The sequence below is a fragment of the Pseudonaja textilis genome, chromosome 1 (assembly GCF_049901715.1).
Source record: "Pseudonaja textilis isolate UNSWEBS1 chromosome 1, rPseTex1.2, whole genome shotgun sequence".
Lineage (NCBI taxonomy): Eukaryota > Metazoa > Chordata > Lepidosauria > Squamata > Elapidae > Pseudonaja > Pseudonaja textilis.
Genome location: NC_141990.1, coordinates 197,872,055 through 197,888,713, shown reverse-complemented (window position 1 = coordinate 197,888,713; position 16,659 = coordinate 197,872,055). Strand labels below are relative to the sequence as shown.

Genomic DNA, 16,659 nt, shown 5'->3' with positions numbered 1-16,659 from the left:
GTTTCAGCACAATGCAAGTTGGGTGCTTCCTTTTGTTAGTCTTTTGCTTCGAACTGAAGAGCATGTTTGAAAAAAAGTAAACGAAATGGTTAAAATAAAGATGATTTTCAAAACATTTATCACTTCCATCTGCTTAGATATGCTGTCTCTTCTTTCTTACATACAGATTTTATCTACTGTCTTTAACCATGGCTATAAGTCAGCAGTCATTCTGAATACTGACTTTAATATGAGTTTTATTAATAGTGCGCTCCAATTCTCTTATGAGAAGCTTTTAAAAGCTGTTGATACAAATCCTGGTTACTATTAATCAGGAAAGTGTTCTTTGTGTTACATAGCCCCTGAGATGAAAGAACATACCTGAAATATACAATAAATGCCATTTTTCAGTATGTTATTTTATATATGAGTAGAAAGAAATCAGTGACATCTCTTTCTGGATAGTTTTATTTCCCACATACTGGTTTCGATTCCCCAAACCTGATATTCAGGAAGTGTTATGCTGTTATTTTTTTTTTTTCTAAGAAACACACACATCTACACATGCTGTAAATCATTTGAAAACAGTTATATGCATTTTGTAAGAAATCAAAAGAAAGTAGAGTTGTCTTTATGATGGTATAAATATTAATTAGTAAGTATTTCACATAGTCACATTTTGATGCAAATTGACATATCTCACAAACTAGTTCACATGCCTTAATGCTAAGTTGCAATCTTAATTCATACAGCCCACATTCTGCAAATTATTTGCATTAAAATGTTTGCATAAATATTTTCACATAATAATAAAGATAACATAAGAGAAATCAGCAGAAATAGGTATTAAAAGTTGTGTAATTTGTGATTCATTTCTTTAAGGAAATAATTGAGCATTCTGTTTCCTTTTTCATAGGGTTATAAATATTCAGAAGGCGTAATGTTAATTTTAAGTTAAATAGAAATAAGTATATTAAGATGCCAGATTCTTCACTGACACAGAAAACAGGATCTAGTTAAATATACTGTTGTGCTGTGATATAATGCAAATCTACGGAAATTAATCAGGAATTTAAAATATTGCACAGAAGAAAATCCAATGTATGAATCGGCATATGATGCTGGGAATCAGATTATAATTTATAAATATGGCATTAAGGTAAAACAAGGAAAATGTGTTTTTAGAAATCCTTATCCATTGAGGGATAAGAAAGCAAAATGTACTGTAGGAGTTAGTTCAAGTATATAGCCTTTCTAAAGCTTTCATGAGCATCATCACGAATATGTTTGTTGAGTAGGAGCAAAGTAATTGAATGTAGAATTCAGTGTTCAATCCTATGTCGATTTATTTAGAAGCAAGTTCTGGAATTTAGTGAGCTTTATATTCCCAAAAATTACGCCTCAGTTCCTCAAACATTGATTTATAGGTGTTTACGAGAGGTTAAAGCAATGAAGCATCACAATCATTTGTGAGTCTGTAATGGCATTAAGGATGATTTTAAAATATTGCTCTAACAGACCAACAGGGCTTAGAGCCCTGTTGCATGAGCAACCAGCTACCGATTCAACGTTTTGAATCCTGTCAAGGAATAGAATGGGTAGGATTTGTGGGGGAGAATCTATGACATGTGTGTCACGGAACAGGTGATACACCAGGCCTCTTTACCCTCTGAAAACTGTGCAGGAGGGCCTAGCTCTCACATGGTCTCTGGAACCCCCCCAAAAAATTGTGTGAGAACGGGTGTGCTTTTCCTCTCTCTTTGGAGACTGCAAGGCCACCCAAGAGCATTCTTCAAATTTTCAAGGCCTCTAGAGCTGCCTTGGATAGATGTTTTAAAAAATAATTTACAATTACATAAACATTTATTTATTAAATAATAAATTTAAATAATTCAATTCAATTTTTATTATTTTTTAATGACTTCTTTCTCTCTGGGTGTGAGAGGGAGAGGGAGAGAAAGAGATGCCAGCGGATTTAAAGTAGGCATTTTCTGTTTTTTTTCACACACCATCAATGATCTGGGACTTCAGTAAACACAATTGCAATTCCACAGCCTTGAAGTGATTTAACAAGTTTAACAGCCACCCCGAGTTCCTAAGATGCCTTTAAACGATAGTTTTGTGAAAGAATTGGGGCTCGTCTTTCCTCCTTTTACAGATAAGGTAAATCTTGCTTCTCCTGCAGAAATAAGCTGCTTATGAATGATAGCTCCTTGCTCTGAATTGTCATCTCAGCTATATACATCCACATTGTGATAGCAAAACAGAAATGACACTGCAAGCGGTCAAGCTGTATTCAGAAGGAAACAATTCAGAACGGAAAAGGAGTCGGCGAAGGTTTCCTCTTTTCCCATTCCAAAATATCCCCGTATTCACGTTAGGACCCACATCTGAAGGATAAATATATATTTTTTCGGAGAATAAAGAAAAGATACTGCTGGGTTATTTTCAGGAAGGAAACTATTAAGTACCCTCTTCTGTTTTTCCAGAATAGATTTTAAAGACAGAAAAGAAAAGAAAAAAAGTTATGGTGCTGTGTATATTCCAGCATTGGCATCATTTGAGAAAGAATAGGTGCAAGGTTTGTTTTCATAATGAAACTGTATACATAAAGATAAATGATTAACCATTTGAACTTTGAATAGTTCTATCATTGATGATTTTTTTCCAATTTCCTTATTTCACTTTAATGGCACTTTCTTTTTATGGTCTTCTCTTTTCATGTAGTTTACTGAACACCCAATTTCTATGATGTAATTGCCAGGTATTTAACTACAAAGCAATATTGGAAAGAGACATACATTGACAGAGAATCGGGATTGCCTTGTTATTGCATTGTATATTTTTTAAAAATTAACAGATTTTAAAGTAGCAAGAAGCTCAGATTTCGAAGAAATGAAAATGCATTTCTCATGTTTTGAAAATTAAGCATCCTAAAAAAAATGTGAGCCTTGGGAAAATATTAGAAGTCCATTAGTTTTAACATTAGAGTCAGTAGACCATAGTTAGTTTATTTACTACATTTCTACATTGCCACACTTCTGAGGGTACTATTAAGTACCCTCTTCTGCTTTACTGGAATATATTTTAAGAGATATATTTATCTCTTCAGTTTACAATTTAAAATGACAATAGACATGGAAAAAAACAACAATACAAATGCAAAGAAAGAAATAATTTTAAAAATGATATTGTTGTTATTAAGCCCTCTGCGGACAACATTATTATGCTCAAAGGTTCTCCTGGGCAGTTCTGTTTCAACAACCTTATCTAGGAGGAGTCTAGGACGACTTGATCCAGCCAGTTTGCCACTGGATAACTCATCATGGCCAACTCGCCATGGGACAATTCAAAGCAGGGTAACTCAAGAGAGAGGGACAAATGAATTACAGAAGGCCTTGTCTTACTTTAGGTTTGAACCTTCTCAAGTTAGAGGTCCTCAAGGTTGGGGTGAACAGCAATTTTACTTGTCCCTCTCTTGAGTTATCCCACATGGAATTGTCTCGCGGCAAGTTGTCCCGTAGTGAATTGGCTGTGATAAATCTTCCCACAGTGAGTTGGCCTTAGCAAGTCAACTGGGGTGAGCCGGCCGGGTGTGATGGCTGGGGTGAGTTCTCCTTTTAGGAGAAGAGGATTTATTTGGATCTCCAAGAGGGGCAACACCTAAAAGGTTCTCATTTTGCTCCATTTCCTGAATCTCAGAAGGAGATTCCAGGAAAGGAGCTCTCTATCTTCTTCTTGCGTTTGTTCAGTTGATAGGTAGATTCCCTTTGAAATTAAAATATATATATATACTTGTATAAATGTATGAACAACTAATTGTATAAATGAATAAAAAATCAGGTTTGGTGGAATGCAGTCTTTGTGAACATAATTTACTGCAGATGTGTCAGACTACATGTACTCCTATACTTGCAACCATGTGTTGAGTGACCATTCAGTGTTATAACGCCACTGAAAAAAATGACTTACGACCAGTTTTCACATTTAGGACCATTGCAGCATCCCCGTGGTCATGTAATTTGGTTGCTTGGCAACTGACATATATTTATGACAGTTGCATAATCCTGGGGTTAACATTTTATCACCATTTGTAACCTTCCCAGCTGGCTTCTGACAAGCGAAGTCAATGGGGGAAGCCAGATTCACATGATAATGACCACATGATACACTTTAAAACTGCAGTGATTCGCTTAGCAACAGTGGCAAAAAAGTTGTAAAATGGGGCATGCAAAACACACTTAACAACTGTCCTGCTTAGCTATGGGAATTTAGGGGCTCCATTGTGGTTGTAAGTCAAGGAATACTTCTCCCATCCCCACATTCTTGGTCACCATGTATACAGAAGAGTTGATGTAAAATAGTTCCTTTCCATGATAACAAGATGACAATAAACTATATTATCATCAGCTGTGCTCATAAATTCAATCTGATAGCCTCAGTAACATACATCATCTTTTTCTTTGAACAGAATACAACAATTTATCCTATTTGTTGATGAGCACGGGAGATGGTAGTGTAGTGAATTTGTATAGCTCCTTTTTAAAAAAAAATAGTGGATGATTTTGAAGTATTTGGCCTTTGTTTCTAGTACACAAATAAAGAAAATATTAATTAAATAAAGATATAACAAAAGCAATGAAGCATTTTTACATGCTTCTTTATATAGATATTAGTTACTATATTTGGTAACTAGGGGCTAATGATGACTTTTTTTACTTACAGGAAAGATTTCAAGTCAAGAATCCACCTCATACATATATACAGAAATTAAAAGGCTATCTTGATCCAGCTGTAACTAGGAAGGTAAGAGATTTGAGGGGGGAGGGTTAGTTTCTCTCTCTTGCTTAAAGATGGTCATTTTTGCCACATCAAGCAGAAAAGCTTTCTCTGTTTACCAAAAAGGAGGAGGAAAATAAAGCTCTTGCAGATTTTGAAAGCTATGGTTGTTTTCCAGGCACTTTGCTGAAAGTGCCACCGTTCTATTGAGATTAGTTATAAGGACCATCTTTTTTGAGGCTTTGTCAGGGATGGTGTTCTGTGGATAATAATTCTAAGATTCTTTATCAACAAGTCCACAGCTCCAATATAACCATATAAACAAAAGTTAGGCAATGTTTGAGGTGACTGTAAGCCACATTAAAAAATTTTGAGATGCAGAGAAATGAAGTAGTCTGCAGATTTTTAATTTTTTTAAAAAAAAAAAATCCTTGAGTTTTTGAGAATCTGGATTTATACTATTTTTTTAAAAAAAACATTTTATTTGGAAATTACATTGTATGTTTTCCATATGTTTCCTGCTTCATAACATGCGGGGGTGGGTCGGGTGTCTGTACCCCATTTTGGCTGCCAGAGGCATGCTGGCCCGGTCCTTTGCTATTTCCAGGCTGGCCACATGGGCCAGACTTAAGCACCCTGCGGGCCAGATGTGCCCATAGGCCTTGAGTTTATATCATCCTGGGAAATATTACCATAATGTATGTGTACAAATCATGGGGAAAATGGTCAACTATGGAAGACCTTTTGTGTTATCTTCAGGAGAGAATACTGAGAAATTTGATTGGGCAAAATTATTTGTGTCTGGGGACAGATGTGTTTGTACTTAAAAAAAACAGACTCAGAAAAGTATTTATCATTTTTAAAACATACTGTTCTTGATATCTTGAAGGGCGTTTGATTTATTTCATAATAGAAAGAAGAAAAATCAATAAGGATTAAGCTAATTATCATCCTCATTAATCTAGACATCATATAAGAATTGTTTTTTCCCCCCTTTCTTATAAATTCTAGAAATTTAGGAGAAGAGTTCAAGAATCTACACAAGTTTTACGGGAACTAGAAATTTCTTTAAGGACTAATCATATTGGGTAAGTTTTTCTTTAAAAAAAAGCAATGGTATTTGGGGAAGTGATTTGGGGCATAACCAACACAGTGACACAGAAAACTATTGTCACTGTCATTATTCGGTTTTTTTGAAGTCAATCATGGTATTAAATGAGAGTCCCGTGATTGACTTCAAAGAAGCCAGAGTTCTTTGAGTTCAGCTTGGAAAGTGACATCTGTTGAATAGAATAGGTTCATCCCCAAGGCACTGTGGCTTAGGGAGGTACCTTAGTTTTAACAGAAGCTTTGGGCTTCTCAGTGGGAGGAAAATTAAGGAAAAAGCAATTTCAACAAATGCAGGGTTGCTCCAAAACGAATTGTACTTTACCATCTCCCAAGTAGATCTCAGAAACTGTTTTTGTTTGAAAGTTGTGGTTCTGCCTCCTTCCTCCCCTTCTACCTTTTCAGTGAAGTTAAATTGACCATGAAATACCGATGCTAGGCCAACATTTCCAAGAGATAATTGGCAGTGAGTGAAGATTTAGGTAATATTTTGGAGATAAGAAGCCAAGGAAATCTGTAAGCAATTGCAACGGTTTTGCCATCAATTAAATTCCAGCTTTCAGCAGTATTTGCTAAGCCAAATACTTTACAGCAGTCAATCTTTCTCCTTTACTTTTATTTTTCCCCCCAAACTGCTGACTCTTTCAAAACACCAGGCATTTTGATGGCAATTATAAGCCGTGACTTTTTATTAGAGATTACATCTGCCAAATTCATTAGGATTTAGACATCATATGTGTCTCCTTAGGAAAAGGTTTAAATGTAACTGTTAGCTGAGCAACGTAATTGCATGTTACCTATAGTGCTTTTGCACATAACTAACTGGAGAGTAGAGATAGTGATTTTCTACACATAGTGAACTCTTTCTCACATTTTAGGTATGTCATGATGTTCCTCATGGTTTCCTTTAAAAATAAGATAGAAGAGCATTCCATTTTTTTTGTTTCGTTTTTGCATTTGATACTTTGAACGGTGAGCAAGAATTAGCAATCTGTAACTTTCACTTACAGATTTTTTTCATTGGCATTGCATAAAACATAGTATGTCAGTAGATGACAAATGGCTATGTGACTTGTACAATAAAAAGATCTAAGTGTCATGTGCCTTCTTCAGAACGAATGCTGTTTTCCTGATCTTATATGCAAGGTTACTTTTCAAGGCAGGTGAGCTGTTGCAGGAAAGATTGCCTTATTGGTAAACCAAATACTATTTGGAAATCTTAAGTAGGCATTTAGTTATGTTGGTAGTGAGCCATGGAAATGACTTTGAGAAACTGTTCAGAAAGCAACCAAGTTGCACAAAAACATGTTTTGAGTAATGGGGAAATAACAGAAGAGCCTCCATTTGGCTCCTCCCTGACTATACATGTCTGACTCTAGGGCAGGGGTACTCATCTCCATTTCTTAGTCGAAGGAGCTAGTGTTGTCTGAAGACAATTTCTGTGGTCATGTGGCAAGCATGGCTATATGCCAAAGGTGCACAGAATGCTGTTACCTTCCCACTAAAATGGTACCTATTAATCTATTCACATTTGCATACTTTTGAACTGTTAAATGGGGAAGATGCAGGAACAGGAACTCACCCGGGCTTGAACCCAGGCTGTCAACTTTCCAGCTGATAAGCTCAGTGTCTTTAACTGCTGAGACATTGTGCCCCCCATGTTCTATTACAGAGCCTTGGTGGTGCACTGGTTAGAGTGCGGTACTACAGGCTACTTCTGCTGACTGTCAGCTGCCTGCAATTTGGCAGTTCAAATCCCACCAGGCTCAAGGTTGACTCATCCTTCCATCCTTCCGAAGTGGGTAAAATGAGGATCCAAAATTTTGGGGGCAATATGCTGACACTCTAAACTACTTAGAGAGGGCTGTAAAGCACTATGAAGCAGGCTATAAGTCTAAGTGCTATTGCTATTGCTATAGCCTTACTCAATAAAGTATAGCACTAATCTTCTGGTGTAGTCTGTTTTCTAATCTGGTCATCCTCAAAAGGCTGACCATCAAGTTGAAAGCCAGTTGGCATTATTCAGCTGGAATCCAAATGGAATATTAAGAATTTGATTCTGTTAAATAATTGAATGATAGAATGGACTACAAGAGTTTATTTGTTTTAGTTTGGGTCCCATTCCCCCTGCAAAAACGCTCCTGAAAATACAAAATCCGTGTATGGTTTTATTTTGGCATAGTTCAGTTACTTGAGTTACTTTGTTTCAGCTGTATGTGCTGCTTGGTGCATGAAAAATTGGAAAATGAAGAAGCTAAAGTGTTCCGAGACTTCAGAATTCAAACAGACAGGCACAGTGCCACACACTACCCGAGATAAAACAATTGTTGATAACAGTGACAAAAAAGTCGGGATGGTGGATATGGCAGTACCTGGAGACATCAGAATAGAAGAGAGAAAACTGGAGAAGATAGTAAAGTACAAAGAGTTGCAAATAGAACTGGAACAACTGTGGCAAAAGGAAGCAAAATAGTCATAGGTGCCTTGAGTGCAATCCCAAAATAACTGAAGCACCACTTGAACACCATTGGCATTGACAAAAATCACTATCAGTCAATTGCAACAGGCAGCTTTACCCAGAATATCTTATATCCTGTGATGATAGGTAGATAACAATGCCAAATTCAGTCTGAATATCTGGCTGACTGTGTGATGAACCATAATAATAAACACCCTAATTTTATAAAATGTCACCCTGCTTGGAGCTGCCCATATATATCCTTTGTCAGTACCTTAATAATTCCTTAGGTCCTTGGTTAGAACTTGGAATTATTAAATTTTCACCAGTCTTAAACGATGGATCTAACTGCAGATTACTGATTAAAATAATTAACCAGTTTGCTGACCTCTAATAATATTTTCAAAGTCTGCATGAAACAGTCACACTAAAGATAAACCTGACGTTCACTCTGAAAATATGGCTCTTAATCTTTTATCTTTCTCAAGTTTCTGAGTAAGAAATGAATACCTTTTTGGGTCCTGTAATATTTGGTTTATGTACAGATATAAATACAGTGATCTCTTTTGATGATTGTTTTTCCAGGTGGGTCAGGGAATTTTTGAATGAAGACAACAAAGGCCTAGATGTTTTGGTGGAATATTTGTCTTTTGCACAGTATGCAGTCACGTAAGTATAATATGATCCACACATTCACAATCTGGGCAGAAGGAGAAATATATTATTAGTGCATCCTGTTTCAGTAAATGGTGAACACAGTTGGTATAAAACCCTGTTATTCAAATAATTATATGTCTGTCTTCCTAAGATGGCTGTCATAAAGTCTCTGTTCTCTGTTATGCCAATTGCGCTGCTTACTTCAGGGACAATAAATGGTAGTATCAGTTCCGGAAGCATTGGGAAGCATGATAAATCATTATTAAGTGCTGAGATCTACTGCGCCCATGGCCAAGTCTTCAGATGTGCATTGAAAGTCAACTCAAATGCACATGCAGCAATAGAAAAAAACAAAAGCATAGATAGGGGATTGTTATGAGGGGTTGCTTATGAGGCATATAGGAAGTTGCCTTATTCCAAGTGGCTTCTGTTAAGTTTCCTGAAGTCCATCTTCTCCTTTCTGAGTTCCCTTTAACTGAAGATGCCAAGAATAAAATGTAGGACTTCCCGCTTACAAAGCGTATGATCTACAACTGGGCTGATGTTTGTCTGCTCCAATTTGGAGATTACATATCTTGCTGTGTTGAGGTCCAGGTGTGATTGTGGACAAAACTGGTAATGTCCACATTGTGCGCTGCAACAGAACGAGAAGCCCGCAATGGTCATGCTTCTTCCTCTTTGCCTGCTTTTTCTTAATACTTAAATTTCCTCAGTCACCAGTGAGAGGAAGCAAGAAGACTGCCCATAAGATCCTCATAAGAAATCCCTCTGCTTTGCCGTCCCATTGATGGAAAGTGACATAGACTTCAGAATGAAGCCCTACTTGTAGAAGGTGGCTTCAGAGCCCCCTTTTCCTTCCCTGCATTGAGGGGAAAGAGCACGTGCAAATGAGAAGCTTCTGCTTCACTTGCACGTCTTCTTGATCATGATCAAAACATTTCAAGATGCAAAAAAGTATAAAGTTCGTTTTAGGGTGGAAACCTTAAAAAGTTCTTCTACAGCTGTGTAAGTAAGGACCTAACCTGTGCTAACGGAGTAAACGAGGTAAGAAGAATGGCACATGACAGAAAAGCAAGTGACTTTAAAAACAACAGCTGCATTCTCACATAAAGCTGAACAATAATAGGGTTTGTTTGGGATTCTTTGATGTGATGCGTGAATCTGTCTGCAAAAAGAAGCCATGGTTTACAAATCATGCAGATGAGTTTTGCACATCATAGTGAACAAAAAAACCAACAAACCATATTATGTTGTAAGGTTCTGTGTGAACTGGCCACTCAGATAAAAGTAAGTAGCCTTTCTTACTGTCCATTCTTCCTCACATACTAAGTATGAGAAATAGCCTCAAAGTCTGTGGAAGAGGATGGCATGATTCTCCTTTCAACCAGCAGTATATTAGACAAGGTTTGAGAAATAAACCAAACAATAGAATATTACAGTCATGATTACAGTAATGTATTACATATGTTTGGAATTTCGCCTTGGCCAACATATTGGAAAAAAAAACATTTCCATTGCATATTGACAGTTGAAAGTAATTAGAATACATCATTTATTTATCTTTAAAAGAAAATGCATTCTTGACATTTCATCTATATTATAATATGGGAAGCTTGTTTTGTCTTCCAAGAATTTAAACAAACTTGAAATTAGGTCCCTGTAAAGTTGTATGACTTTCCTCCTGACCGCCTTTTATTCCCCCCATTTCAAGGTCCAGGTTTGTTGTGAAACCAGAACTGAGTTTCAGCCCAAAGGAAAATGTATTCATATGGTTCTCTACCCCTTTATTGATGTTATCTATTGGGACATTTCTGAGTTCTGTAGCAGGGGAAAAAATGCAGTCTCCTCCTCCTCATTGGCATATGAAGTGTCTATTTCTTTTCAGGTTTGACTTTGAAAGCTTGGAAAATAATATGGAAAATTCAGTGGATAAATCTAAACCATGGAGTCGATCGATTGAAGATCTCCATCGAGGAAGCAACTTACCTTCTCCAATTGGCAATAGTATTTCCTGTTCCAGCAGGCATTCTACTCTAAGGTAAGATGGAAGAAATAAAATTGACTTTGAATTTTGTTTTCTTGCATTTTGTAGAACTTAAAAGGCAAAATAAGTTTTTCAAGCCTTTACATTTCTTCCCTTAACTGGGCAACTTTAGTGCTTCCCATCTTGATGATGTCTTGATATCAATGGTCGGTATAACCTGTTGCCAAACCATCAAAATGCTCCTTACCTGCAGTGAAATCATTTATCTTTACACTATATCAAGGGTCTTCAAACTTGGCAAGTTTAAGACTTGTGGACTTGAACTCACATAATTCCTGAGCTAACATGACTGGAGGAGGAATTCTGAGAATTAAAGTCCACAAGTCTTAAAGCTGTCAAGTTTGAAGACCCCTGAACTACACAAACTTAGTTGATTGGGCAGAGCAATGACAAGAGAATTTCCCCTTGCGTACCAACACAGGGTGACTGGCCCAAAGTCACCAAGCTGGTTTTGCGCCTAAGAAACTTGAACTATAACTCACGGTCTTCCAGTTTCTAGCTGGGTGCTTTAACTATTGCACCAAACTGGATCCTCATAGAAATCTGCTTCATTTTGGTGGGGAGGGGTGTGTGGTCCATGATTGTATATAAATATGTTGTAAATCCACAGTTCTGAACATAAACCCATGCATGTGATCGCTATTATCTCCTTAAGAATTAGTCTTGATATAAGCTTATGGGATTGCAGCTTCAATGCTAGAGAAGGAACATACTATTCAATAACTTAACATACAGGAATTTCATTAAGATTGAGTTCATCTTAAAGGGTCCCATTTGTTCATTGCAACTCATAGTCCTGTAGCTATCATATAAAGTAGTAATTTTTGATCTGTAGTTGGCTGTATTGTAGCAACATTTTATTGATCCTCACAAAGGATGGGGTAGGCAACTTTTAGCGTGTCAATTTCATGTGACTTCGACAGCAATCCTTTTGTGGCTCCCACAATCCTCCCACAATAGCCAGGGCCTGGATGTTAGGTTTTGGCTTCCCTTTCTCTTTCAATGATTCATGATGTCACAGTCACAGTCACATTAAAAAAAATCATCTGCTGTGTTCCTCATAAAATAAGGCCGGGTCTTATATTTTTTTGAGCCCCCCCAAAACAGCTAGGACGTCTTTTCGGGGGTGACTTAATTTCCTCCCCCACACGCACCCCAACCTAGAGTGCTCCATGCGCAGTCACCTCTCCACAAGGCCACTTCTATTGGCTGATGGAAGCTCCCTGAAGGCAGAGTCACCAGCCACTCCTATCAGCCGGTAGAAGCGGTCTCGTGGAGCGTTGACTGCACATGGGCCACTCTAGGTGGGGGTGCGCGTGGGGGAGGAAATCTATCAGCCGGTAGAAGCAGCCTCGAGGCGAGCGCCCGCCCACATGCACTCCCCTCACCACGAAGCCATTTCTATCGGCCAGTGGAAGCTCCCCAAAGGCAGAGTTAGCAGCCGCTTCTATCGGCCAGAAGAAGCGGTCTCGGGATGAAGGGAGTGTGTGGGGGGCACTTGCCCTGAGGCTGCTTCTACCAGCTGATAGAAGCAGCTGGTGACTCTGCCTTTGGGGAGCTTCCATCAGCTGATAGAAATGGCTTTGTGGTGAGGGGAATGTGCGTGGGGTGCTCCTGTCAGGAGCGCTCCACAGGCAGCCACGCCTCGCCCCGAAGTGGCTGGTGACTCTGCCTTTGGGGAGCTTCCATTGGCCAATAGAAAGGGCTTTGTGGTGAGGGGAGTGCACATGGGCATTCGCCCCGAGGCCGCTTCTACTAGATGATAGAAGCGGCTGGTGACTCTGCCTTCGGGGAGCTTCTATCAGCCGATGTTCTACCGGTAGTAGATTGTGGTATTCTCGCCTGGGGTACATGCAGGGCGCTCCTAAAGGCAACTTTTCTCTCCCCCCTTCCCCCCCCCCATTTCTCTTCACCTCGTGTAGTTTTAACGAACAATGTGAGAAATGGTGGGGAAGCGCATGGATTAAATAGGCCTAAATTTTGGGGGCGGGGCTTAATTTCACCTCATGCCTAGAAATCATGCTGGGCCTTCCTATTGGTGGAGGCCGTATTGTTGGAGAAACACAGTATTATATAATGTTCATGCTTTCAGCTCCATGGATTCTTGGTATAAAAGCACCAGTGTTATATGTAAGAAATGGCTGTTTCCTGTTCCAGGTTTGCTACTATATTTTCCCCCAATTGTATTTATAGCACGCTTTTGGTAATACATTTATCGAATTCATATGAATGTGGTCCTGTAGCTAACTTGAGCTTTGCTTGACTCATGTGAAGGTCATTGTGCTAATTGTGGCCTATCCTCTTCATCAATATGTGCATGTTTGCTTAGAAGCACTTCCCGACATTGTGGGGATATTTAAACACAGCCAAAACAGTGTGAAAATGCTGATCTACACAAAAAACTGCTTTTGATTAGTTGGGTTTTTAATGGTGGTGCAACTTTACAAGGTTGATTTGGAACTTAATACCCAAACTCAACAATTTTTTAATTCAGTGGAGGCATTGCTTTTCAAATACATATGGGATATAGATGGGGCCCAGGTAGGTATAGTGGTTAAGGCATCCACTTAGAAACCAGGATACTGTGAGACTCTAGACTTATCATAGGCACAAAGCCATCCAGGTGACCTTGGGTGAGTCCCCCTCTCTCAGCCCTGAGAAGGAGGCCATGGGCAACCGGTTCCAAAAAACCTTGCCAGTAAACTGAAGAGACTTGTTCAGGAACCTGCCAGAAGTCAACACTGATATAAAGATGTATGCGTGTGTTACATACATATGCACGCACAGAAGGTGGTAGGTATTAAATGTCACATCATTTTAAGTTCACTGCTCCTATTTTAAAAACTTCCAAGAGTAAATGAGAATGTGTAGTAGCAGAATAAAAGTAAAGTAACTCTGTTTTTTTTTTTCCCACATGTAAACCACAGACGGTCAGATTCAGGGGTGGGATTCTACCGGGTCAGATGGATTCCGGAGAATGGGATCTTAAATTTGTATCTGGTTTGCCCAAAAGGTATTTGAACTGACAGGCTGGCCTGCCCATCCTTCCCTTCCCCTTCCAGGAGTCTCCATGTGCCCATTTTCGATGCAGGTACGTGCAGGATCTGCACAGAGGCTCCAGGAGGGGGGAAACCGGGCCTTCCAGAAGTCTGGAAACGGGCCTGTTTCCAGCTTCCGGTGGGCCTCCAGAGCCCAGGGGAGGCCATTTTCGCCCTCCCAGAGGCCCAAGGGAAACCTCCAGGCTCTGAGGAAGGCAAAAAAGGGCCCCCTCGAAGTATCAGAAGTCGTGAAACAGGCCTGTTTATGGCTTCCAGAGGGTCTCCAGAGCCCAGGGAGGCCATTTTTGCCCTCCCAGAGACCCAAGGGAAGCCTCCGGCTGCTTGACAAGGCGAAAAAGGGCCCACTCAGAAGTCGCGAAACGGGCCTGTTTCTGGCTTCCATAGGGCCTCCAGAGCCTGGGTGAGGCCATTTTTGCCCTCCCAGATGCCCAAGGGAAGCCTCTGGACCCTCGAGTAGGCAAAAAATGGCCCTCCCATAAGTTCCGGTAGGCCATGCCCACCATGGCGACGCCCACCCAGCAACTGGGCAGCGAACTGGTGGCTGGGATTTTTGAATGCCACCCTGATCAAGTTATATATCAATGGGCTTAAAGCAGATGTCTGTAGAGGAATACTTTGTAAGAAGTGTATTCATTTAAACTGAGCTATGGAATTGAGTGAAGAATTTGGAAAAGAAAGCTGCATTATTTAAAGTATAGCTTAACATTTCTGATTGGCTATTTGAACCGTTTTCTCTGGGGTTAAACTAACTTTTAGAATATTTAATAATTCTTAGGAAATCTATTTGAACAGTACTTGTGGTTTTGGAATGCTGCATTTTTATGAAATATTTTTAAAAAGCAATAAATCAGTTGTATGGCCAACACATGTTTTCAATATTTGTGAATCTGTATTTGTTGTTGAAAAGCAACATTCAGATGCAGACTAATAGTATCTAAATTCACTCTTTCTGGTCTTGGTTTTCCTATTCCTTCTTTCTGAAAACTTTATCTACTTTCAGTATTAGTTTCAGTTTCTATTCCTTTCCCATTCTTTCTCAGGTTCACTGTTTTTTCCTTTTTTTTCTCACGTCATATCTATTTATCTCATTATTTAAGCAGGCCCACTCGGTTGGGATCCCTTTCTCCATCACACTTATCCACATCAAATGCCATCCAAATAATTCATTGACCTGTACTTCAAGTGCCTCCAGAGTTCCTCTTCACCTAACTGCCTTTTGGCATTGCTTCAGTTTACAGTCCAGCAGAGTTCTAATTTTTGTTTTTACATTCAAATTTTATTTTTATTTTTATCTATCTGTCTTATCTGGCCTTTATTTCTTTAGAATAATTCAAGATGGCAAACATACACCATTGCTCCTGTTTTTAATTGTTTCTGGTTGCATTAAAGCACCACATAGATAGGGCAACTGATAGAAATTGTTCAGTATTTCAAATACATGCATGCATGTTTTTGCAAAGAAAAATATAACCTGATCCAGATGGTTAACGTTAAGAGTTGGAAATGGTTTATTTTCTCATTGTGCTGGGTTGTATTGTTCTAAGATGCACAGCCTATTTGTGTACCTCAGGTATAAGATTTATTCTCCAGGATGTGTTTTTCTCACTTTAATGGATGTTCAGTGAAGAGAATACAGTCTCATTTATCTTAGGCCAAAACAAGATCCCAATTGCTTGCGGTTTCTATTTACTGCAAATTTAAGTCACAGCTAACACACGGTGCCCTGTTTTTTTTTCTTTTTTTCTTTTTTTCATTATTAGCATTGCAAGCAGCGATGTCATTTGAGGAAAACAGTGACTTTTCTTGTAAAACTGCAGGGGTAATTCCAATGCCCGTGTCAATTGCAGTTCTCCAAACACTTCTGGAAGTAGACTTTGAAATTAGTTTTGCTGCATTTTTTTTTTATTCCGTGTTCAACCAAGTGTAAAGGACATGAACTGCCTTGTCATCTGCTAGATTATGGCAACCACTGAGTTGGAAAGGCCAGAATATAAAGTGCTTACAAGCAGATCTTTTGAGCCCAAAGGCTGTAATATTTGGGCTGATTTTTGAGATTGCATGATACTGGCTGCCAGTGGAAATTTGCAGTATTGGGATCATTTTGTATATTCATTAGTATTCTTCTTCTTCTAAAGATTTCAGTCTAGAGGTTGAAACATTGCTCATTCTACCCATGTCAATATGCCTTGGCTTTGTACTCCTTTGTAAGGCTTGCTTCCTGGTCATCTGAACTACATTACAAAATAAGTTAGTACAATGGCTAATATTTATCTTCTGTGTGAAATATGAAAGCTAAGCCCATTTTAGATTAATTTGCTTTTGTTTGGCAAGGTTGAATGGTACCTCATTGTTTGACACTAAAGATAAACGTGCTAATAGAAGTATTATTTTTCTAATGGCTTGGGATGTAATGAGCTCCATTGTGCTGGAATTAGGTCAGAAGTTGTTTTGGAAAAGCGCTTGCCAGGACTCTCGCGCACACAAAGCATGTTTTCCATGAATGGGAAATCAATTAGCAGATGGAACCCATTGGAGCATAGACCCAAAGCACTGTTTGAAGGAGAGGGCAGTGCAGC

The 16,659-nt window shown here is 38.9% G+C and overlaps 1 protein-coding gene across 9 annotated transcripts in view; it reads left to right on the top strand.

Moving 5' to 3' along the window:
* The window catches only part of FMNL2 (formin like 2), a 191,397-nt gene that overhangs the window by 122,431 nt on the left and 52,307 nt on the right, over window positions 1-16,659 (top strand). For all 9 annotated transcript variants that reach the window (XM_026697219.2, XM_026697220.2, XM_087920208.1 and 6 more), the window contains exons 3-6: window positions 4,705-4,785; window positions 5,770-5,846; window positions 8,909-8,992; window positions 10,866-11,018. In XM_026697219.2, the coding sequence (XP_026553004.1) occupies window positions 4,705-4,785; window positions 5,770-5,846; window positions 8,909-8,992; window positions 10,866-11,018 (395 nt within the window). The remainder of the gene's footprint in view (window positions 1-4,704; window positions 4,786-5,769; window positions 5,847-8,908; window positions 8,993-10,865; window positions 11,019-16,659) is intronic.